This window comes from Nerophis lumbriciformis, linkage group LG02 (genome assembly GCF_033978685.3).
Source record: "Nerophis lumbriciformis linkage group LG02, RoL_Nlum_v2.1, whole genome shotgun sequence".
Classification (NCBI taxonomy): Eukaryota; Metazoa; Chordata; class Actinopteri; order Syngnathiformes; family Syngnathidae; genus Nerophis; species Nerophis lumbriciformis.
This window is the reverse complement of record NC_084549.2, coordinates 63,978,448-64,005,000: the sequence shown is the minus strand read 5'-3', so window position 1 is coordinate 64,005,000 and position 26,553 is coordinate 63,978,448. Positions and strand designations below refer to the sequence as shown.

The 26,553-nt window shown below is 36.1% G+C and overlaps 1 protein-coding gene across 1 annotated transcript; it reads right to left on the bottom strand.

Moving 5' to 3' along the window:
• Positions 1-1,842: 1,842 nt before the first annotated feature.
• Positions 1,843-26,553, bottom strand: LOC133610276 (galectin-related protein-like). The gene is made up of 5 exons (XM_061966427.1): positions 26,043-26,553; positions 25,651-25,734; positions 20,600-20,688; positions 16,835-17,021; positions 1,843-2,382 (listed from the first exon to the last, which is right to left on the bottom strand). The coding sequence occupies exons 1-5, from the start codon at positions 26,241-26,243 to the stop codon at positions 2,239-2,241; spliced, it is 705 nt and encodes a 234-aa protein (XP_061822411.1). The 5' UTR covers positions 26,244-26,553; the 3' UTR covers positions 1,843-2,238.

Below are 26,553 nucleotides of genomic sequence, written 5' to 3'. Positions count from 1 at the left end.
ATAGTAACTAATTAGATTACCAACGTAACTACAAACCCTGTTTCCATATGAGTTGGGAAATTGTGTTAGATGTAAATATAAACGGAATACAATGATTTGCAAATCATTGTATTCCGTCTTTTTTCTTGTCTTTTTGGCGTTTGTCTCAAAGCAATCGTCCATTAAAAAAGGTATGTACCCATTAAATTGGCCCTTTTTTAAAAATGTATTTGTGTATAGCGCCGCCATGGTAACACGAAATGTTCCCAACTTAATCAGAATCAGAATCAGAAATACTTTATTGATCCCCGAGGGGAAATTAAAATGTTCAGCACAATCCCATTTGAGATCAGACAAACATTACAGGGAGACAGAACAGGATGAAACATTACAGGGAGACAGAACAGGATCGCTGACGGGTCTGCCAACTTCCGGCGCCCCTTACAAAAAAGGTGAGATACAGGTAAACAATGGGACGGGGGTGAGTAATAAAGTATTTCTGATTCTGATAAAGTACCGCTGTCGGCGCGAGCCAGACCTTTCCGACGGTGTAACATATGTGGGGGTTTGTTAGCCGGTTCGTCTCGTATTAATCGAAAGAGAAACGTGCGGAACTATAATAATACAAGTTGAAGTATGCGCAATAATAATGCAGCAGCAGGCCCATAATAAAATATATTTTCCATAGGTCATAAAAAATATCAATAATTATTAGAGATGTCCGATAATGGCTTTTTTTCCCGAAATCCGATATTCCGATATTGTCCAAATCTTAATTACCGATACCGATATATACAGTCGGGGAATTAACACATTATTATGCCTAATTTTGTTGTGATGCCTCGCTGGATGCATTAAACAATGTAACAAGGTTTTCCAAAATAAATCAACTCAAGTTATGGAAAAAAAAAAATGCCAACATGGCACTGCCGTATTTATTATTGAAGTCACAAAGTGCATTATCTTTTTTTAACATGCCTCAAAACAGCAGCGTGGAATTTGGGACATGCTCTCCCTGAGAGAGCATGAGGAGGTTGAGGTGGGCGGAATTGGGGGGTATTTAGGGGGGGGGGGGGGGGTAGGGGGTAGCGGGGGGTGTATACTGTAACGTCCCGGAAGAGTTAGTGCTGTAAGGGGTTCTGGGTATTTGTTCTGTTGTGTTTATGTTGTGTTGGTCATTCTTGTTTGGTGTGGGTTCACAGTGTGGCGCATATTTGTAACAGTGTTAAAGTTGTTTATACGGCCAACCTCAGTGTGACCTGTATGGCTGTTGACCGAGTATGCCTTGCATTCACTTGTGTGTGTGAAAAGCCGTAGATATGATGTGATTGGGCCGGCTTTAAGGTTTATTTGTGCTCTGTACTTCTCCCTACGTCCGTGTACACAGCAGCGTTTTAAAAAGTCATAAATTGTACTTTTTGAAACCGATAATTTCCGATATTACATTTTAAAGCATTTATCGGCCGATAATATCGGCAGTCCGATATTATCGGACATCTCTAATAATTATCGATATCGACCGATACAAAACACTTATATCGTGATCAAGCCCAGCCCTACGTCACACCAATAAATTTGATTTAAAAAATGACCGTTATAAAGAAAACTAAACCCTCCAATGACACATTATTAAATGTACGGTGCTATGGGTGGGTTAGGGTGAGCAAATCAAGCGCTCCTTTTCTCTTACGTGTCCCCTGAACTCATTGTAAACAACCCCGATCTCGTGGGACCTCAGAGGAAGACGTCTTGCGTGCTATTTGTTCCGCAAAAAAACCCCCCAAAAAACATCACGCTTCAACACATCAAACCATCCCGGCCACCTGAAACTATCTCCATTTAAAAACAACACAGTAAGTTATCGTAATTGGTGTTTAGCTGGAAATTATCGCGATCGGCTCGAAAAACAAAATATTGTGACTATCCAATAAAAACATCTCAGAGCGGATCGAGACCAAATAAAAACAACCCGAGGTCCAATTAGATACACATGTGCACGTTGCATAAGCAAGAGTTTGTTGCTATGCAACATTTCCTGAAAGGTGTAAAAAATGCTGTGGAATGTGACGCAATAATAAAAGAAGAGAAAAGAAAATACAAAGAAAGAAAGCAGAGAAACTTCCCATTGGAGCTTTTTGTGTGTGTGTGATGAGTTATGTGTGCCAAGTCCTTGCTGCGCACCCCCACAAACACACACACGTATACACACACACACACGCACGCACACACGCACAACCTTTCGAGCGGCGGCGTGTGCCGTTAGCCCAGCTTGGTGATCTGTAGGTCTCCGGCTATCCGCACAGTGTCGATGGACGTCAAAGATTTTACTTTGTGGTAAAAGTCAAAGAGCTGGTGTCCGTCCACGAATATTCGGAACCGCTGGTGCTCGCAGTGGATCTCCACCTGGGGGGGGGGGGCGCACAAGAGGCCGGGTTAGACACAATCGACATGCAAGACATTGCAGATAAAACCGGTCGGGCTGGGTATTGGCAAAGGACTTCACGGTACGCATCACCGTGCTAAAGTCTCGGGATGTAACCATAAACGGTAAAAACTCTTGATGGTTAGTATCAGGTTCAAACACTGATGACATCTATTAAACAAGACAAGAGGCAAATAATTAAACAGAGACAGAATTCAATTTGGACTCAATTGAGGAGACACGTCTGGACACACTGTTCCCTTGTACAGTATCTCAGCACGCTCTGCCAAAAGATTGCATGCCTCCTTCTTTTATTTTGGCTTTCTCCCCCCACCTGACCACAGCTGCTTGCAGAGGGAAGTGGGTCGTAAACAGGTGTTGCCTTTAGTTACCGAACAGTTCAAAAGAAGAGGTCGTAAAATAGTTAAAAAAGAGTTCCATAAAATAGTTCAAAAAGAGTCCGTAAAATACTTCAAAAAGAGTTCGTCTGGAAATTGGGCAGATCCTGCCATTTCTCCGTTTTGCAGTCCCAGTGGAGTTTTACGAGCCTTCTTCTTGGTACGTTTCAAAGACAGCCTTTTGTCTTCTTGTCAGGAACACAATGTAATACAAAGTTTTTGTGATCATTTAGAAACAATTATTCTAACAGTTAGTATTGCCGTTTTAAAGGCCTACTGAAAGCCACTACTACCGACCACGCAGTCTGATAGTTTGTATATCAATGATGAAATCTTAACATTGCAACACATGCCAATACGGCCGGGTTAGCTTACTAAAGTGCAATTTTAAATTTCGCGCGAAATATCCTGCTGAAAACGTCTCGGTATGATGACGCTTGCGCGTGACGTCACGGATTGTAGAGGACATTTTGGGACAGCATGGTGGCCAGCTATTAAGTCGTCTGTTTTCATTGCAAAATTCCACAGTATTCTGGACATCTGTGTTGGTGAATCTTTTGCAATTTGTTCAATGAACAATGGAGACAGCAAAGAAGAAAGCTGTAGGTGGGAAGCGGTGTATTGCGGCAGGTGTTGTGCCGGATAACGCACCCCCGCCGTAGAATGCACCCCCTGACTGTTGTGCCGGATAACACAGCCGGTGTTTCATTGTTTACATTCCCGGAAGATGACAGTCAAGCTTTACCATTGGCCTGTGGAGAACTAGGACAACAAAGACTCTTACCAGGAGGACTTTGAGTTGGATGCGCAGACGCGGTACCGTGAGTACGCATGCAGCTGCGGCTTCCAAACATTTGATCGCTTGCCCGTACGTGCGTGCCGCTATGTGCATGTCACGTACGTAACTTTGGGGACTTTGGGGAAATATATGTGCTGTATGAACTTTGGGGAGGTGAACGGTACTTTGGGCTGTGGGATTGAGTGTGTTGTGCAGGTGTTTGAGTTGTATTGGCGGGTTATATGGACGGGAGGGGGGAGGTGTTTGTTATGCGGGATTAATTTGTGGCATATTAAATATAAGCCTGGTTGTGTTGTGGCTAATAGAGTATATATATGTCTTGTGTTTATTTACAGTTTTAGTCATTCCCAGCTGAATATCAGGTCCCATCCGCCTCTCACAGCATCTTCCCTATCTGAATCGCTCATTTTGCCTTAATTTTTTTATGTTAATGTATTATTATTTAATATATTATTGTTTTAGTTGCTTAAGAGATATTCCTGGCTCTGAATTTGTTCATTGCTATTTTTATGTTTTTGTGCACTATTTGTTGCCGTCATCATTAAACGAACAGGTTACTCATCAGTTACTCAGTACTTGAGTAGTTTTTTCACAACATACTTTTTACTTTTACTCAAGTAAATATTTGGGTGACTACTCCTTACTTTTACTTGAGTAATAAATCTCTAAAGTAACAGTACTCTTACTTGAGTACAATTTCTGGCTACTCTACCCACCTCTGGAAATGAGTTATTTACACAGAAAGACTTTGTAAATGTTTATTTACATACCTTAATTGTTTCCAAACGGTGTCTGAAAGACGGCAGTAAAACGGCTGATCAAACAAAACATAAGTTATCGTCATGGACCCACTAGCTAGCTCTCCAATCAGCTAAACAGACTCAATAACTCCACGGTGACGTTTTGGTGAATTTACTGAGGAATTTGTGTAACTGAAACAATACAAAAATAATGCCTTTGTAAGTTAATAATATTAACACAGACACTCATAAACGTATTAGCATATCAGCTACTGATAACAATGCTAGTGTAATTGCATTACGATAGCACGTACAAATACGCATGAAAACACTCCTACAGACATCACACAGGGGACGGTTTAGTACGGTAAGTAAGAATTCCATCCATCCATTTTCTACCGCGTGTCCCTTTTGAGGTCGCGGGGGGTGCTGCAGCCTATCTCAGCTGCATTCGGGCGGAAGGCGGGGTACACCCTGGACAAGTCGCCACCTCATCGCAGTGCTAATTATATATATTATATATATAGTTAATATATATAATACAACATAGAGCTTCTACGCCCCCTTGTGGTATGTGCCGTCTCTCCACTCCCCTCCACAAACATAACAAAGACAGAATTGGCTAGCTTGGCTGAACAGATAGATAGAAAAAAACTGTCTGGGTATATATGACTTGGAAACAGAATAAAAGGACAACATCTTGCTTCCAATGTTCAGGAGGTAGAATCAGAGTCGGTACAGCTTGTGTGTAAAACAGAATACCAGAAAGGTATTGTTTTAGTTATATTGTAAAACTTACAAACATTGCTTGGAGGGATGAATGAAGAATCCATACGAGTAGAAACGCTATGGGCGATTAGAAGACAGAACGGCACTTCTACTTCCGGTTCAAAGCTTAAAATAGCAGGAATTCACATTCACCCAGCAGCACCTGCAGTGAGCAAAATCCTCCAAAAGATGGCACCATAGCACAAACAATAACACACCATTTAAGTGTCTTTGCGTGTGTTTCATAAAAAAAAAATTTGCTTTACGGCCATCAGCAAAGAAAAATCCATAAATTAACCGCGCCGTTTTATAAGCCGCAGGATACAAAGCGTAGGAAAAAAGTAGCGGCTTATTGTCCCAAATTTACGGTAAACACATTCCTGTCTGAGCAACTAAGATGTTCAATTGTGCACATTACTCGGAGGAATATGACGCAGAGGTGTGTTCAAGGGCCGCTAAACAGAGTAGGACGCCACAAAGCCCGCCAGAACACTCTTATCGCTGAAGTTTATGAAACACAAAACATGCAAAGTTGTGGTAACAGGAAGTGATCACTGATCAGTGGGCGTGACACGCTAACAGCCAATCAGGTAACAGCATCAACTATCACGTTTGGTTGCCTGGCGGTTGATTCTTTGCATGGAGCGAGGACAGAAAGTCAAAATGAAGAAATTGTGGATAGAACACAAAGTCACCTGGACAGTATGGCACTTTTTTTGGATTTTTTTCCAAAGGCACCGTAGTCAGACCAATGTGGTCTGTAAATGATGCAAGGCGCTCGTCCCCACCAAGACCGCTAATACCACACCACCTTAGCCGCGCTCACCCTTTAGAGCACAGCTGTAACTTCCTGCCACTAAACCTGCAGAAAATTGTTCTTCTCAGGTTTTTCTATGTTTACATTTTGCACTATTTTCTTACACTTTATTAAACCTTTCTTACATATTCCTTATTTTTGCACCTTCATTTTAAGAGCTTATTGTTAAGTCTTCTATGTGATTTTACTATCTTTTTTTTAAACATTGTTTGAGTGTTTTCCATGCTTGTGTTGACATTTCCTTTCTTCCTTGATATCTGTGGGCATTATAATCAGAGGAGGGTTACATTTATAATAACATATATTTTTCTCCTGCTTTTTATTTTCCATAGCTCATAAAAATATCAATAATTATCGATATTGACCGACTTAAAATACAGTTTTCCGCCATGTCGCCCAGCCCTAATGTGGACACACTTTCCCCCTTTGATTGCAGCAAGGAAGCAAGCCTGTTCCCTGGGCTGTAACACACATAAAATGTGGACACGCTCAAAGTTAAACTGGGACTTTTGTTCCACTAAGCAAAAAAAAAAAGTGTTTTTTTATCCCAGTGGAATACTAAAATAGCCCCATGTTTCTGGCTAAAAGTGGACTGGTACCACCATGTAAGGCAGGGGTGTCCAAACGTCCACTGAGGGACGCACACTGAAAAATGAAAGCAATGGATTTTTCTTTATGGCTCTCTTCAAGTTTGGTCCGGGGTCTTATTCATAAAATGTTTTAAATATAAGTCACATATTATTGTTTTTATTCAATGCTTAACTTCTCGATCAACTGTCGATAAAAAGTTAATTTTTTTATGTTTTACGCCCTATTTTTTTGTCAAAATTCTTTTTTTTTTTATAGCAAAATACAAAATATGCAATATTTTACCCTAAATATCTGCAAAAAGGAATATCTGATGTGAAGTAATCAGAGCCTTCAATAGGTCAATAATTAATAATATTATTTTCATTTTTTTTTTTTTTTTTTGACTTTCAAAAACTAAATACCCTCAAAAAGGTGTCGGGCACCCAAAAGTGCCCCCAGTCATAAAAGTGTTAAAAATAGGTAATATATTATTTCATTTCTCTACTTCCATGTCTTGGATCTCTAAATCAACTTCAGATTGATATGTCCATTAAAAAGTGTTGTTTTAATGTTTTATGCTTTTTTTTTTAAACATTGGTTTTAAAATGGTAAACACACAAAACTTGCAAACATTTCTCCAGTTTCAAAGTGTAACATATGTGATTGGAGCCTTAAATATGTCAATAATCCATAACATTATTTTTTTTAAAGTAATTATATTCATAAAAAAAATCTGACTAAAATTCCCACGCTTAAAAGTGTTAAAAAAACAGTGTTAGTCTACTTTTTCTTTTTTTTTTTACTTTCAACGCTTAAGTCTCTCGATCAACTTCAGATTTTTTTTAAGTTTTTGTTTTATGGCCTTTTTGTCAAAGAAAACTTTTTTTTTATACGTCAAACACCCAAAATATGCAATAATTCCCTCAAAACATATTTCAATGTGGAATATTTAATGTGAAGTAATCGGATTCTTAAATAGGTCAATAATTCATAACAACCGTGATTTTGATTCATTATTATTTTTTAGCAATGACAGGTTTATTTATTTATTTTTTTTTAGAAAAAAGAAAACCTTGGTTTTAGTATGTTAAACACAAAAAAGTTCAAACTTGCAAAAATGTCTCCAAAACACATTTCAAAGTGTAACATTTGTAATTGGAGCCTTAAATAGGTCAATAATTCATAACATAATTATTTTTTAAGTAATTATATTAATAAAAAAATAAAAATCAGAGTAAAATTCCCACTCATAAAAGTGTTAAAAATACAGTGTAAGTCATACTTTTTTTTTTTTTTAACTTTCAACGTTTAAGTCTCTCAATCTATCGGTCGATTATATATACAATATTTCCCTCAAGAGATATTTCTATGTGGAATATTTAATGTTTTATGCTCCTTTTTTTTATTTTTTATTTTTAGAAAAAATAAAACCTTGGTTCAAATATTGTAAACACTATAAAAATTCTCCAAAACACATTTCAAAGTGTAACATTTGTAATTGGAGTCTTAAATAGGTCAATAATTCATAACATTGACTTTGATTTATTATGATTTTTTGAGTAATAATATTAATTTAAAAAAAACAAAATCTCACTAAAATTTTCACTCATAAAAGTGTTGAAAATACAGTCAAAGAAAACTTTGTTTTTTCATACGGCAAACACACAAAATATGCAATATTTCTTCCCTCAAGAGATATTTCAAAGTGGAATATTTAATGTGAAGTAATTGGAGCCTTGAATAGGTCAATAATTCATAACAACATTGATTTTGATTCATTATTATTTTTGAGCAATGACGGTTTTTAAAAAAAAAGAATACACTAAATATTTTTTTCCTCCACTTTTAATGCTTGAATTTCGACATCAACTTCAGATCTATGCATCAATTATAACTTTATTATTATTTTTAAATTGTCTTATGCTCTTTGTCATAGAAAACCTTGGTTTTGTTGTGGCAAAAGCACAATATATGCAATATTTTCCCCAAAAATATTTCAAAGTGTAATATTTGATGTGAAGTAATTGGAGCACTATAAAGGTCAATAATTCATAACAACATTGATTTTGATTCATTATTATTTTTGAGCAGTAACAGCTTAAAAGAAAAAAAACTGCATGGTATCTTAGTGTTATTCGAGTCAAAATTGCAACTTTTTCACGTTACATTTCACCTGTTTGACCTTTCCAAAACATTTCACTACATGTTTTTTTAAAAGCAGTTTTAGAAAAAAAAAAGAAACGGCCCCCGGGCCACAGATTGGACATCCCCGAGTAGAGATTTGACATGAAAATCAGAAGGATTCCAGCGTTCATACTCGGCTTTAGGAGCTTTCCCCCATACTGGAGCTTGCTGCACTGACCCAGTTGCAGGCACACAAAGTGACCGAGAGCAAAGCAAATAGAAAGAAAAGCTCACTCAAAACGCAGCAAACATTTCAGCTTTGAGCACGTCATGGATGAAGTGAGTCAAGAAAACGCGTCACACGTCCGACCGCATGTCCTGATGTCCGTGAGGAAACACGAGGGCTTTAATCTGCAGCCCCCAGCTTCTGCACTGAGCAGAGTTTTATCAGCAAGCTGCTGCTTGTGACATAAGGGAAATAAATGCATGTTATTTGTTGTAGTTTCATCACGTCAGGGGGGTCCAAACTTGTTCCACCAAGTCACAGTATGCGGAGGCCATTTTGATAAAAAAAAAAAAAAAAAAAGAATGCTAGAATATATATAACATATACTAAAAGATAACATTTTGTGTTAGCCTTCTGTTATAGGTGACTAAGTATATTAATATTAATTATTAGTTAGAACTTTTCAGCTTTTTCTCAGTACATTCTGATTTTTTTTTTTTTTTTTTACTGTTTTTCCCTCTGTAATAATAAAATACTAATTTTTACAATATTACAATTGTGTTACTGTGTAACTTAAGTGTGACAAAAATTCTGCCTGTACAAAAAAAATAATGTTAAGTTACACATTTAACAGTGTTAATTAGTGTTGTCATTTTTCAAATGGATTAATTATAAGTTGGTCTAATTTAATTTTATAATTAACTAATTAAACTTTGTTTATGTTTATATTTTATATTCATGTTAAGTTACACATTTAACAGTGTTTATTATTATTGTTGTTGTAATTTTTCTAATTCATTCATTCATATGTTTCTGCAATTAATTTTTTTTTATTAACTAACTGTTTATATTATTTTGTAATAATGTTAAGTGACACATTTACCACTGTTAATTATTGTTTTTTTCTCAAATTAATTATTTCATAAATTAGTCTAATTTATTTTTTAATTATCCAACTAAACATTGTTTATATTTTTATTTTATATTAATGTTAAGTTAGTAGACATTTAACAGTGTTGATTATTGTTGTAATTTTTTAAAATTATTAATTCATAAGTTAGTGTAATTTAATTGTATAATTAACTAACTAAACTTTATTTATATTTTGATTTTATATTAATGTTAAGTTACAGAGTGAACGGTTTTATTATTGTTATAACTTTTCAAAATGATTAATTCATAAGTTGGTGTAATTGAATTTTATAATTAACTAACTAAACTTTGTTTATAATTTTTATTCTATTATAATGTTAAGTAACACATTTAAGTGTTAATTATTGTATTTTTTTTAATTGATTAATTCATAAGTTAGTGTACTTTAATTATATAATTAACTAAATAAGCGTTGTTTATATTTTTATTTTATATTAATATTAAGTTACACATTTAACAGTGTTCATTATTGTTGTAATTTTTCAAATTAATTAATTCATAAGTTTTGCAATTTATTTTTTAACTAAACTTTGTTTATATATTTCTTTTATTTTGAGAGCTGCTAATATTTAGATCAGGAAACGTCAAAATATACAAGCACCATTTTTACATTTAAAAAGAAACATACATACATACATATATATACATATATACACATGTATATACATACATACATACATACATACATATATACATATATATATATATATATATATATATACACATACATACATATATGTGTATATATATATATACATACATATATACAGATACATATATATATATATATATATATATATATATATATATACACATACAAATACATATAAGTATATATATATATATATATATATATATATATACACATACATACATACATACATATATGTATATATATACAGTATATATATATATTTATATATATATACTGTATATATACATACATACACATATGTATATATATATATATATATATATATATACATACATACATATATGTATATATATACTGTATATATATATACACATACATACATACATATATGTATATATATACATATATATATATACAGTATGTATGTGTATATATATATATATATATATATATATATATATATATATATGTATATATATATATATATATATATATATATATATATATATATATATATATATATATATATATATATATATATATATACTGAATAGATATATATAAAGACAAACCTTTGTGTCACCTTTGTGTTATCGGTGACTAAGTATATTAATATTATTAATCATTAGTTTGAAAAGTTCAGCTTTTTCTCATTAATTCAGATTTTTTTTGCTCTTTTTTACGACATTTTCACTGTTGTTTGTTTTCCAACAATAGGCTGTGGGCCAACAAAATTCGGTCTGCGGGCCACAAATGGCCCCCTAGGCCGCACCTTGGAGAGCCTTGCCCTAGATAGTTGCAGACTAGAACATATCGTCATTAAATGATAACAGGAAGTAAGCCGTATGCGCTCATCACTTGAGAATTATTAGAGCAGAATGTGGACTCAGTCCTCGGGTCACATGACGAAGACATCATGCATACATTATGTGCAGCTGACACACGCACACACACACACACACACACACACACACACACATTTGCACAAACAACAGTCCATATCGCTACCAAATGGGACGAGGCCGACGCAGGCATTTCCTGTTTGTCTCCCAGAGGAGCAGCGCAGGAATATTTGCGACATGACTATGCGTACATGTGATGGCATGGCTTGCAGACTGTGTCGTCCACAGCAGGGCGATGAATAACAATTAGTTCATGTCAGGCTGGCAACCAGGCGCTACTCATGTTATTTGGGCTGGGGCACGCAAGCCATGTTTTTCCAAAGACTGCTTTGACGTCTTTTGACCAACTAAGACTATGTTTACACTGCAGGCCAAAGTGGCCCCAATCACATTTTTCCCACTGCAAGTGTGATCTTCATCAGACTCCAGCATAAACGCGCAAAGGCCCCGATGTGGCCCCTATGTCCCTTGCATGCTCTGTTCAATAAAATGACAACAAAGGAAGTTGACCGAATTCGGTAAATGAACAAGGAAGTCGATCACGTACTTTTTCACGAAAATCGGGCAACACTGATCAGTCGATGGATCTCGACAAGACACTTTGCGCTTCTCCCCCCCTTCCTTCCGCTCAACTGGGATCAGATGTTATCAAAGAGGGCTTCTTTCGTTGGAAAACCACCACGTGACCCAGTTTGGGCTCCACAATCTCACAGTACATGTTGGAATGCCTCTTTCCCCTCAATGAACCACAGCTTGCCTGTGCCGGTAGCACTCATGTACGCACTTATCTTGCCAGCATAGATAAGAAAGTATGGAAGTTGATTTGTGTATGTATTGGATTTATGTAACTGAATTTTTGCGTTTGAATTTTATGAACTGATTTTTATTTTATTTTTTTGCATCAAATTATGCTGACAATTTAATTTAATACAAATTATGGGTAAATAAAAACAGTGTATATATTTTCAGTGTAAAAAAAAATCAGTGCATAAGAATTCAGCGTAAAACATTTCGGTGTTAAAAAAAAAAAAGGTGTATAAAAATTCAGTGAAAAAAACGTGTGTATAAAAATTCAGTGTAAAAAAAAAAATCTGTGTAAAAATATGTAGTGCATAAAAATTCAGAGCATAAAAAATTCAGTTTATAAAAATTCAGTGAAAAAAATTGTGTATAAAAATTCAGTGAAAAAAGATTCAGTGTAAAAATAATCAGTTTAAAGTCAGTGTAAAACATATTTAGTTTATAAGTATTCAGAGAAAAAAAATGTAGTGAAAAAAAATTCTGTGTAAAAAAAAAATCAGTTTATAAAGTCAGTGTAAGACAAATTTAGTGTATAAAAATTCAGTGGGAAAAAGTGTTGCGTAAAAACAAAAGTGTACAAAAATTCAGTGTAAATATGTGTAAAAAAAAATTCACTTGATAAAAAGGCAGTGTAAAAATATGTAGTGTATAAAAATTCAGAGCAAAAAAATATTCCGTTTCTAAAAATTCAGTGAAAAAAAATTCAGTGTAAAAAAAAATCAGTTTAAAGTCAGTGTAAAACATATTTAGTTTATAAATATTCAGAGAAAAAATATTCAGTTTATTAAAATTCAGTGAAAAAAAAGTGTATAAAAATCCAGTGAAAGAAGATTCAGTGTAAAAAAAAAAAGTAGTTTATAAAAAGTCAGTCTTATAAAAAGTAATTTATATTTAGTGAATAAAAATTCAGTGAAAAAAACTTCTGCGTAAAAAAACAGTGTACAAAAATTCAGTGTAAACAATTTAGTTTAAAACAAATTTAGTTCATAAAGTCAGTGTAAAAAAAATGTGTGTATGGAAATTTAATGAAAGAAAAAATGTGCATAAAAATTCAGTGAAAAAAGATTCAGTGTAAAAAAAATCAGTTTATAAAAAAATCAGTGTAAAACAAATTTAGTGTATAAAAATTCAGTGGGAAAAAATATTGCGTAAAAAAAAAAAGTGTACAAAAATTATGTGTAAAAAAATCAACTTGATAAAAAGTCAGTTTAAAAAAATGTAGTGTATAAAAATTCAGTGTAAAAAAATGTAGTGTATAAAAATTCAGTGCAGAAATAAACTCAAGACCCAATTTCGGCAATTTAAAACTAAGCACTTCATTGGCTGGTTCTGACACAGGATTGATTACTTCAGTCTTAATTCATTGGAAGTGAGTCTTGAGTTTTAAAGCATTTCTGTACTTTCTTTACACTGATTTTTTATACATCTTTTACACCATACATTTTAAAACACTGAATTTTAACAAAGTGAATTTTTAAACATGCAGATTTTGCTCACAATTTTTTACGAAATGAAATTGTCAGCATAATTCCGTGTCAAAATAAAAGCTTTGGTAATAAATACACAAATCAACATCGATAGCTGTGTATCAACTGGTTTTCAGTGGATACTAGTACTGTACTGCATTCCGAGCTGCAGCATCGGTTGAAAACTGTGCCAACAAGAGCTTTACTTTCAGCTACTTCTGCCATGTACACCATTGCTTTGCTTAAGAACAATAATTCCTAAAAGGCAGCTGCAGAACAGCAGCGCACCGACAGGAAACCTCAACACATTTAGATGTAGCGTAGCGGCTCCAAAGGTTTTGCAGTCCAGTTGCTTTGCAGGGACCACAATTTTGTACAATATGGTGTGGATGGGCTTGTGTGACAACGCCGCAGCATGTTAGAACACCGTCTTCAGGATGTGGACAGTTTGAAAAGAACAAAACAATGGACAAGTGGTCATTTTCTAAATTTAAGCGTCAATCGGAACCTCACTGGTCGGTAGCGTGGCATTTGACTGAGCGCAGACCTCCGCCAAGGCAAAACAATAACATACTAGCGCTGGACGACAATGGCAAAAATAATAATCGCGATTATTTTTGATTGATGCAATATTATTTTGATTGCTTCAAACATGTTTTCTCAAGATTCTAAGAACAATACAGTCATATTGAGGAAAAAATCTAATTTTTGCGTTTGCAAACCTTACAAAAGCACATGCTCCAAGTAGAACTCACAAAGATAGATCAACACGGCCAAATTCAGACATCTTTCATGCTTGGTTTAAGAGTTATCTTTGTAACAACCTTGTATCGCTTCAAGCGCATTTTCTTGAGATTCTAAGAACAATACTGTCATATTGAGGAAAAAACTAATTTTTGCGTTGGCAAACCTTACAAAAGCACATGTTCCAAGTAGAACTCACAAAAATACATTAATGCCGCCAAATTTAGACATATTTCATGTAAGGTTTAGAGTTTTCCTTTTAAAGAACCTTTTATTGTTTCAAAAGCATTTTGTCAGAATTCTAAGAACAATACTGTAATATTGAGGAAAAATCTAACTTTATTGGTTTGCAAACCTTACAAAAGCACATGTTCCTAGAAGACCTCCCAAAGATACATTAATACGGCCAAATGTAGACATATTTCATGTTTGAATTAGGAGGTATCCTTGTAGAAACGTTTTATTGCTTCAAGCGCATTTTCTCGAGATTCTAAGAACAATACTGTCATATTGAGGGGAAAAAACTAATTATTTGCTTTTGCAAACCTTACAAAAGCACATGTTCCAAGTAGAACTCACAAAGATACAGTAATACGGCCAAATTTAGGCATCTTCCATGTTTGGTTTAGGAGGTATCCTTGTAACAACTTTTTATTGCTTCAAACGTGTTTTTTCGAGAGTCTAAGAACAATACTGTCATATTGAGGAAAAAAATTATTTTTGCGTTCACAAACCTTACAAAAGCACATGTTCCAAGTAGAGCTCACAAAGATACAAACCCCGTTTCCTTATGAGTTGGGAAATTGTGTTAGATGTAAATATAAACGGAATACAATGATTTGCAAATGTTTGATGTTCAAACTCATAAACTTTTTTTTTTTTTTGCAAATAATAATTAACTTAGAATTTCATGGCTGCAACACGTGCCAAAGTAGTTGGGAAAGGGCATGTTCACCACTGTGTTACATGGCCTTTCCTTTTAACAACACTCAGTAAACGTTTGGGAACTGAGGAGACACATTTTTTAAGCTTCTCAGGTGGAATTCTTTCCCATTCTTGCTTGATGTACAGCTTAAGTTGTTCAACAGTCCGGGGGTCTCCCTTGTGGTATTTTAGGCTTCATAATGCGCCACACAATTTCAATGGGAGACAGCTCTGGACTACAGGCAGGCCAGTCTAGTACCCGCACTCTTTTACTATGAAACCACGTTGATGTAACACGTGGCTTGGCATTGTCTTGCTGAAATAAGCAGGGGCGTCCATGGTAACGTTGCTTGGATGGCAACATATGTTGCTCCAAAACCTGTATGCACCTTTCAGCATTAATGGCGCCTTCACAGATGTGCAAGTTACCCATGTCTTGGGCACTGATACACCCCCATAACATCACAGATGCTGGCTTTTCAACTTTGCGCCTATAACAATCCGGATGGTTCTTTTCCTCTTTGGTCCGGAGGACACGACGTCCACAGTTTCCAAAAACAATTTGAAATGTGGACTCGTCAGACCACAGAACACTTTTCCACTTTGTATCAGTCCATCTTAGATGACCTCAGGCCCAGCGAAGCCGACGGCGTTTCTGGGTGTTGTTGATAAACGGTTTTCGCCTTGCATAGGAGAGTTTTAACTTGCACTTACAGATGTAGCGACCAACTGTAGTTACTGACAGTGGGTTTCTGAAGTGTTCCTGAACCCATGAGGTGATATCCTTTACACACCGATGTCGCTTGTTGATGCAGTACAGCCTGAGGGATCGAAGGTCACGGGCTTAGCTGCTTACGTGCAGTGATTTCTCCAGATTCTCTGAACCCTTTGATGATATTACGGACCGTAGATGGTGAAATCCCTAAATTCCTTGCAATAGCTGGTTGAGAAAGGTTTTTCTTAAACTGTTCAACAATTTGCTCACGCATTTGTTGACAAAGTGGTGACCCTCGCCCCATCCTTGTTTGTGAATGACTGAGCATTTCATGGAATCTACTTTTATACCCAATCATGGCACCCACCAGTTCCCAATTTGCCTGCACACCTGTGGGATGTTCCAAATAAGTGTTTGATGAGCATTCCTCAACTTTATCAGTATTTATTGCCACCTTTCCCAACTTCTTTGTCACGTGTTGCTGGCATCAAATTCTAAAGTTAATGATTATTTGCACACAAAAAAAAGTTTATCAGTTTGAACATCAAATATGTTGTCTTTGTAGCATATTCAACTGAATATGGGTTGAAAATGATTTGCAAATCATTGTATTCCGTTTATATTTACATCTAACACAATTTCCCAACTCATATGGAAACGGGGTTTGTATATGCCAAATAAAATATTGTGATTTAGATTTAAGGAAACATCGCCCACCCCTAATCCACAGCTTTATCCAGCTTTGCGCCGAACTGAAAGCGTTCTTCAGCTTTTATGTAAACCTGCTAGCTGACCGACAACTAGACGTGCTTGGTGGAGGTACTCCATCATGACGGAAAGAAGGCTTTTACCCTGAAAGGCTGATCGGGGATGAAGGGAAAGTAGGCGGTGGAGGCCTCGTCCTGGGTCCACTTCCCGGCGATGCGAGCGCTGCGTAGGAACTGCCGGTCCGAGAAGCGGGCGGTGAGCTTCAGGGCCACATCGTACGCCGGATCCTCCTTGTCCAAGTCCCGTCCGCACGTCAGGCTCACGTTGAAGCTGAGGGAGGGAAGACGGAGCGGTTGCCAGATGTTTGACACGTGTCCAGAAGCAAATCTGGCATGATTAGTCAAATGAGTCACGCAGCATCCTCCGCCCCGCAGCTATGTTTACACACACACACACACACACGCCGAAATAGCGTTCTAAAAGGGTGCAGCTTTAACCCTACATGGGCAAAAGTACTGGGACAGAATTGGGGGTTGTGTTGCATTCAAAACTGCTGGGAAAAGTCAGCGAAGCCTGAAAAATGTGACCTCAAAATATTTTATTCCAACAAAAAACATGGCTGGCGACAATCTAGAAAAACACTAACAGGTTTAACCCAAACCTGTATTGATTGATTAACTAAGAGATGTCCAAAATGCGAACCGGGGGCCACTTGCGGCTCACAGCCCATGTTTTAAGGGTCCAACAAAAAAAATTTAACATTGAATAAAAGGGCGTGCAGGGGAAATGTATTGAGAAAAAGTTGCATTGTTGACTGGAGACGGACAGGTGATTCATAACTTGAAAAAAAAAAAAAAAAACTAATTATGGTTGATATATTAAGGCTCTAATTAATTCACATCAAATTTTAAATTTTGAAATAATTATTGCGGAAAATATTGCATATTTTGTGTTTGTCATTAAAAAACTGAGTTTTCTACGACTAAAAGGGCATTAAAAAAAAAAAGCCTAATTAAAAATAATAAAAACATAATATAATCCAAAGTTTTATGCATTGAAAGTAAAAAAAAATAAAAAATTATAATAATAATAATGTATGGCTTATTTAATACTTTTATGAACGGAACCCTTTTGTATACCTGGGAATATTAGTGTGATTTTTTTTAAACTGTCATTGTTTAAAAAATAATAATGAATCAAAATCAATGTTGTTATGAATCATTGACCTATTTAAGGATCCAATAACTTCACATTATATATTCCACTTTGGAAATTTAAGGAGAGAAATATTGCATATTCTGTGTAGAAAAAACAAGGTTTTCTTCAACAAAAAGGGCATAAAACATTTAAAAAAAAAAGTATCAAAAGCGATAGATCTGAAGTTGATCTAGAGATTTACCTGTCCAAAAAAAAAATTACCATATGACTTATTTTTAACATTTTTATGAAAGACCCTTCTGGGTCCCCGAGACCAAACTAGAGGGAAGACCTAATGGTTTAAAAAAACAACAACTATATTTTGTATTGGTTTTGAAAATGAAAAATATTAAAATGGCCCTGCATGCATTGATTTTTCAGTGGAAAAAAATTATGATAAACAATGAATCAAAATCAATGTTATGCATTATTACTTTACATTAAATAATCCACATAAACAAATTTTTAGGGGGTGGAATATTGCATAAAATGAGTTTTTGCCAGAAAAAACACATGGTTTTCTTTAACAAAAAGGGCATACAACATAAATATTAAATCTGATATAGATCTGAAGTAGATCTAGAGATTTAAGTGTCCAAAACAATTTATTTATGACTTATTTTTAACATTTTTACGACTGCAACCCAACCCAATCATGAGTTAAACCCTAAAGGTAAAAAAAAAAAAAATCTATATATTGTATTAGTTTTGAAAATGAAAAATATTAAAATGGCCCTGCATGTATTGATTTTTCTGTGGAAAAAATGAATAATATATTGTGAATCAAAATCAATGTTATGCATTATTGACCTATTTAAGGTTTCAAATAATTGACATTAAATATTCCACTTAAAAAATGTTTAGGGGGGAATATCGCATAAACTGTGTTTTTCGCAGAAAAAAAAACATATTGTTTTTTTAACAAAAAGGGCATAACACATAAATAAAAAATCTGATATAGATCTGAAGTTGATCTACAGATTTAAGTGTTCAAAAACATAAATATATGACTTATTTTTAACATTTTTACGACTGAAACCCAACCCAAACATGAGTTGAGCCCTAAAGGTAAAAAAAAAAAAAAAAAAAAAAAAAAATATATATATATTGTATTAGTTTTGAAATTGAAAAATATTAAAATGGCCATGCATGCATTGATTTTTCTGTGAAAAAATTAATAATATATTATGAATCAAAATCAATGTTGTGCATTATTGACCTATTTAAGGTTTCAAATACTTTACATTAAATATTCCACTTAAAAAATGTGTATGGGGGAATATTGCATAAACTGTGTTTTTCGCAGAAAAAAACATGTTTTTTTTAACAAAAAGGGCATAAAACATAAATAAAAAATCTGATACGGATATGAAGTTGATCTACAGATTTAAGTCTTCAAAAAAATTAATATATGACTTATTCTTAAAATTTTTACGACTGAAACCCAACCCAAACATGAGTTAAGCCCTAAAGGTAAAAAAATAAAAATAAAATCTATATATTGTAATAGTTTTGAAAATAAAAAATATTAAAATGGCCATGCATGCATTGATTTTTCTGTGGAAAAAATGAATAATATATTATGAATCAAAGTCAATGTTATGCATTATTGACCTATTTAAGGTTTCAAATACTTTACATTAAATATTCCACTTAAAAAATGTTTAGGGGTAGAATATTGCATAAACTGTGTTTTTGCCAGAAAAAACATGTTGTTTTTTTAACAAAAAGGGCATAAAACATAAATAAAAAATCTGATATAGATCTGAAGTTGATCTACATATTTAAATGTTCAAAAAAATTAACATATGACTTATTTTTAACATTTTTACAACTGAAACTCAACCCAAACATGAGCTAAGCCCTAAAGGTAAAAAAAAATAAAATCTATATATTGTATTAGTTTTGAAATTGAAAAATATTACAATGGCCCCTGTGCATTGATTTTTCAGTGTGCGGCCCTCAGTGGAAACTGTCTTTGCTCAAATAATAATAATGAATCAAAATCAATGTTATGCATTTTTGGCCTAATAAATGGTTCCAAAGACTTTACATTAAATATTCTGCTTTTGAAAAATTGGGGGTGGGGGGAATATTGCATATTTTGGGGTTTTGACATAAAAAAACAGGGTTTTCTTCAACAAAAGGGGTATAAAACATTTAAAAAAACAAAAAAACAAAAAGATAGTTCTGAAGTTGATCTACAGATTTAACTATTCACAAAAATTAATATGGGAATTATTTTCCAACATATTTATGACTGACCCTCTGGGTCCCCGGGACTAAACTTGAGTAAAGCCCTAAAGGTAAAAAAAACAACTATATATTGTTTTTTTTGTTTTTAAATGAAAAATATCTAAATGGCCCCACATGCATTGATTTTTCAGTGTTTTGGACACCCCTGTATGGTCCCAGCACTTTTGTCCATGCAGTGCGTTCACATGTGGTGGAGCCAACACGATGAAGTCATAGGGAGGTTCCATGGAGGAACTTTCCATGTAGGGTCAGGTCACACCCAGACGAGTCTATGGACTTCTTTTTTTTCTCCCTTAGGAGGGAACGCCCTGTCTTTGCATACCTAAGAAGCCACCACTGATGTGGCGGCCCCTGCAATTATTCAGTGAGTCCTGGGGGGCTATTTAGGGGCCTCAAGTATGACAACAAAAGCGTTTATCTTTGTAAAAAAAAAAAAAAGGTGATGACAATCTCACCTGTCCGGCTCCAGGTCCACAATACCCATCACTATGATCTTCTTCCCGGGCCTCATGCCGCCCCTGATGCGTCCGCTGAAAGGCACCGTCTGCACAAAAGCATAACATCCTTATCAGGGGGGTCCAAACTTTTTCCACTGGGGGCCGCACAAAATCACAGCATATTTTTAATTTTCACAACAAAGACAATATATAGATTTTTTTTTACTTTTAGGGCTCTCATCACGTTTGGTCCCAGGGACCCTAAAGGGTCTCAGTCATAAAAATGTTGAAAATAAGTCATATATTATTACATTTTTTAATCCGACACATAAACCTCTAGCTCTTTAGCGCCGCCCTATTGGACCTCTTTCAGAGATGTGTGAAAATGGAAAAAGATAAATAAAAAATAATATATTTTGTTCTAAAATATTTTCTGTAAGAGTACAAACATGACACAAACCTTCCTAATTGTTAAAAATCTCACTGTTTATATTAAACATTTATTCTCTGATGAGAGTATTTGGCCAGCACCGTTTTGTCCTACTAATTTCAGCGATCCTTGAACTCATCGTAATGTGTTTACATGTACAAATTTCTCCGATGCTGCCACAGAAAGACGTGTTTTATGCCACTCCCTTCTTTGTCTCATTTTGTCCACCAAACGTTTTATGCTGTGCGTGAATGCACAAAGGTGAGCTTTGTTGATTTTATTGATTTGCTGGAGTGCTTATCAGGCATATTTGGTCAATCCATGACTGCAAGCTAATCGATGCTAACCTGCTATTTAGGCATTTGTAGGTATATTTGAGCTCATTTAATTTCCTTTACGTATGTCCTCTGTGTAGGGCTGCAACAACTAATCGATTAAATCGATTAAAATCGATTAAATCGATTAAAATCGATTATAAAAATAGTTGGCGATTTATTTAGTCATCGATTCGTTGGATCTATGCGCAGAGGCTACTTTTTATTTTTTATTTTTTTATAAACCTTTATTTATAAACTGCAACATTTACAAACAGCTGAGAAACAATAATCAAAATAAGTATGGTGCCAGTATGCTGTTTTTTTTCAATAAAATACTGGAAAGGATAGAAATGTAGTTTGTCTCTTTTATCCGATCATTAATCGATTAATCGAAGTAATAATCGACAGATTAATCGATTATCAAATTAGTTGTTAGTTGCAGCCCTACCTCTGTGTATTTAATTTATATTTGCATGTCTCATGACACATTATCTGTATGTAATATTGGCTGCCTCTCTGATAGTTGTATGTGTGCCATGTTGTTCCAGACCACAGCAAACGTTACCCAGCTTGCAAAGATTGTAATAAATCCATTAAAAGAAGACAGCCTGCCGTTTCCTTAAACTTGGACACACACATCTATACCTTTGGCCATTATAAGCTAGTAATTTCCAGAAGTTATCTCATCCTGTGAAAAGCCTGTTTTACTAATGATTTCCAATGTTGCAAAAATGTGAAGAATAAAAATTTAAATATAACATTTCTGTCAACAAAGATTTGCGTCAGCCATTGATAGTAGGCTAATATAGCTAATATAGACACTTACATCATGTGTTGCTGTCATTATAACACTTATATAAGGCTTTTAATTTTTGCGGTTCCAATTTTGTATTTTTGGTCCAATAGGGCTCTTTCAATATCATAAAGTTGTTGTTTTTTCTTATATTTTAAGCCCTTTTTGTCAAAACCCTGTTTTTTAGGGCAAAAACAAAAAATATGCAATATTTCCCCCAAAACAATTTTCAAAATGTGGAATATTCTTTCCCATTCTTGCTTGATGTACAGCTTAAGTTGTTCAACAGTCCGGGGGTCTCCGTTGTGGTATTTTAGGTTTCATAATGCGCCACACATTTTCAATGGGAGACAGGTCTGGACTACAGGCAGGCCAGTCTAGTACTCTTTTACTATGAAGCCACATTGATGTAACACGTGGCTTGGAATTGTCTTGCTGAAATAAGCAGGGGCGTTCATGGTAACGTTGCTTGGATGGCAACATATGTTGCTCCAAAACCTGTATGTACCTTTCAGCATTAATGGCGCCTTCACAGATGTGTAAGTTACCCATGTCTTAGGCACTAATACACCCCCATACCATCACAGATGCTGGCTTTTACACTTTGCGCCTATAACAATCCGGATGGTTCATTTCCTCTTTGGTCCGGAGGACACGACGTCCACAGTTTCCAAAAACAATTTGAAATGTGGACTCGTCAGACCACAGAACACTTTTCCACTTTGTATCAGTCCATCTTAGATGAGCTCAGGCCCAGCGAAGCCGACGGCGTTTCTGGGTGTTGTTGATAAACGGTGCATAGGAGAGTTTTAACTTGCACTTACAGATGTAGCGACCAACTGTAGTTACAGACAGTGGGTTTCTGAAGTGTTCCTGAGCCCATGTGGTGATATCCTTTACACACTGATGTTGCTTGTTGATGCCTGAGGGATCGAAGGTCACGGGCTTAGCTGCTTACGTGCAGTGATTTCTCCAGATTCTCTGAACCCTTTGATGATATTACGGACCGTAGATGGTGAAATCCCTAAATTCCTTGCAATAGCTGGTTGAGAAAGGTTTTTCTTAAACTGTTCAACAATTTGCTCACGCATTTGTTGACAAAGTGGGGACCCTCGCCCCATCCTTGTTTGTGAATGACTGAGCATTTCATAGAATCTACTTTTATACCCAATCATGGCACCCACCTGTTCCCAATTTGCTTGGTCACCTGTGGGATGTTCCAAATAAGTGTTTGATGAGCATTCCTCAACTTTATCAGTATTTATTGCCACCTTTCCCAACTTCTTTGTCACGTGTTGCTGGCATCAAATTCTAAAGTTAATGATTATTTGCAAAAAAAATTTTTTTTATCAGTTTGAACACCAAATATGTTGTCTTTGTAGCATATTCAACTGAATATGGGTTGAAAATGATTTGCAAATCATTGTATTCCGTTTATATTTACATCTAACACAATTTCCCAACTCATATGGAAACAGGGTTTGTAATAGTCTCCTTTTCAGGTGAGAGAGGACGCTAAAGGCAGTGACTTTAAGGCACGCCCCCAATATTGTTGTCCGGGTGGAAATCGGGAGAAATTCGGGAGAATGGTTGCCACGGAAGATTTTCGGGAGGGACACTGAAATTCGGGAGTCTCCCGGGAAAATCGGGAGGGTTGGCAAGTATGCTTGGGAGCCTCCCCATCTATGTTCTATTTTCAAACAAAGAAAACTAGAGATGCGCAGATAGGCAATTATTTCATCCGCAATCGCATCACAAAAGTCGTCATCCATCCGCCATCACCCGAACCAACATTTTATCAAAACCACACCCGCCCACCAACCGCCCGTTGTTATATATATAATATAGACGATGCAAGGCATTAGTGAGGTTAGAAAGCTTTTGCCTGTTAAAGAAAGGAGACTGATCCAATGTAGCAGAGACATTCAATGCTTGCCACGCATTAATATCTCTTGGCCACGCATTAGTGGCTAAGAGATATTAATGCGTGATAATATAATTTATCATTATTATAATATTATTGTCATTTCCATTAAGAAAGTGTTGACTATTGTTGCCAATGCCCTCAGATCAGGAGTGCGTTCCTCACACTTTGTTTGCGCAGTTGCAGCAAGCAGAACGAGGCTTTTAAGAAGTTAAAAAAATGTTTTAGAAAGACTAGGCCTATATTTTCGTTAGGTAAAAAAAATGTTCTGAATTTATTTCAATGAATATTAACTTGTTAACGTTATAATGCTCAAATAGGGACGAGGGCGGGGTGCACAGTGAAGCAGTGAACAATTTCGCGACAAAGATGAACCTTTATTGATTGATCTGCAGCCATGACAAAATATCAGACAATCTCCATTGTCAACGACAGGCAGGAAAATAAAGATAAACACATAGCCTATGTTGTAGGCATAGGCTCATACGTTTTTAAGTTGAAATAAAAAAATTAATTAAAAATGTGCCTCATAAGCCTTAGGCTGTCAATCACGCGCACACACTTAAATTATACAATAACATATGTATGTCATCTCTATTTAAACAAAAATAAATAAAATAAATAATAATAATAAATTACCTGCAACTTATTGGCCAAGGCAAATAGCTGAAGGGGGGAAATCAAACCCATCAGACTGCACTTTATCATCAAACTTGAATTATAATGAAAATAGATGGTCGCGACAAACAAAGCAGGCTAAATAGCCTTACATTGTCGCCAATCGGAGATGCGCTTCACTTGAAAGCGAGGCCAAATTATTATTCACACATAGTAGTATATCTCGAATAGAAAAAAACCACAATAAACAACGCAATTGCCTTAATTCCTTTGCATTGTTGTGCGCCCAAACAACACGTAACCATCAAAATTATTCAGCTGACCGAACTCAAAATAGATTAGACATGGGCTTATTTGGTATAGCCTAGGTAACGTAGACTAATTCGTTTAACATATCCAACCGTATGTCTACGTACTTTTTTTTTTGTTAGCACTATGCAGGAATAAAATGGCATCTACAGTGCCAGGATTCATGCGAGAGAGCCTGGCCTCTAAAATGCGCCCTGCTGCGCTGAAGGAGTGCTCAGTTGCGCCACTTGTTGCTGGGACGCGGTGCCATCTTTTTCTTTTTTTCTTCTTCTTGTGTTGTGTTGTGTTGTGTTGTGCTGCAGTGCCTGATGAATAATTGACTGTTTCAAAGAGTGCTGCTCGTTTTTCGTATGTGGGTAACAACATTTAACTATGTATATATATTTCCGAATTGGTTCAACCGCCAACCGCCCGCATCTATTTAAAATCTATCTTTACCCGCCCGACCCGCGGTTTATCCGCGAACTCCGCGGTTGTGTCCCCAAACCGTGCATCTCTAAAGAAAACAATCCGAAGTTGTCTTTATTTTTAAGTTATCATGCTGTGATTTTACCAGTCCCGGCTCACTTGGGAGTAGATTTTTCTCCATGCTGCCCCCCCATCTAAAATGAGTTTGCCACCCCTGAGCTACATGTTCTAGAAGGCCTCTGAGGGTGTGAGGTTCTCCTTTGTTCCTACCAGAAGACGTGCTAGATCCTCCTTGTCAGGTGAGATGAGGCCGGCGCTGCCCAGCGAGTCGTTCAGCTGCTCATCCTCCACGTTCTGCACAAGCACACAAACGCACCACACATTTTATTTAAACCCCAGTCTGCTTTCACCGTGTCGCCCTGCGTGGACAGCCTCTCCTTCCGCAGACTCGCTGAGCACAACCGGGTCACCGGGGCCCAGGTGAGCCGGGTATATCGTGACAGAAGAGCCGCATAACAAAGCAAAGGCGCATGCACTTAAAAAAAAAAAAAAAAAAAAAAAAGACGCCCTGGGATCGAACACACACACACACATACACACACACACACTGGGTTGCACAAGAAGTGCGACACAATCCGCCACGCAGAGGCACGAATACTCACAATCGCGTCGTTTTCTGCTGCCTGCACCGCCATCTTGATGCTGTCCTGTCCTGGAGGAGGGAGGGAGGAGAGGGGAGGGAGGGGAATGGAGCGCTGCCCCGCCGGGCAGGCTTGGGACCTCCGCGTCGTGGCAATGCCTGTTCGCAGGAGGGCATCCCCACGCAGCGGCGGCTGTTTATCTGCTGACGTATGCTTATTCATAATTACACACTCTTAATCCCCGTCTGTTACATGGGGGCTAATCACACACTTTACTTACCACGCTGGTGTATTGTGTGTACTTTTTTTTTTTACGTGGATTTATTTGCTCACTTTAATCGAGTCCACGTTTTTTTAAACCTATCTCGCAGCTCAAATCACTATTTTACCGGGACTTACTGTATAAATATTCCGTTGCTCCATTGAACGCCCCACCTCGGTGATTGGCAGCTACGTCCCGCCTCCTTTTTTCCCAGTTCTATTTTTAGACGACGCGCTGGACCCACGACGCCTCCCAGTGGATATTCGATGC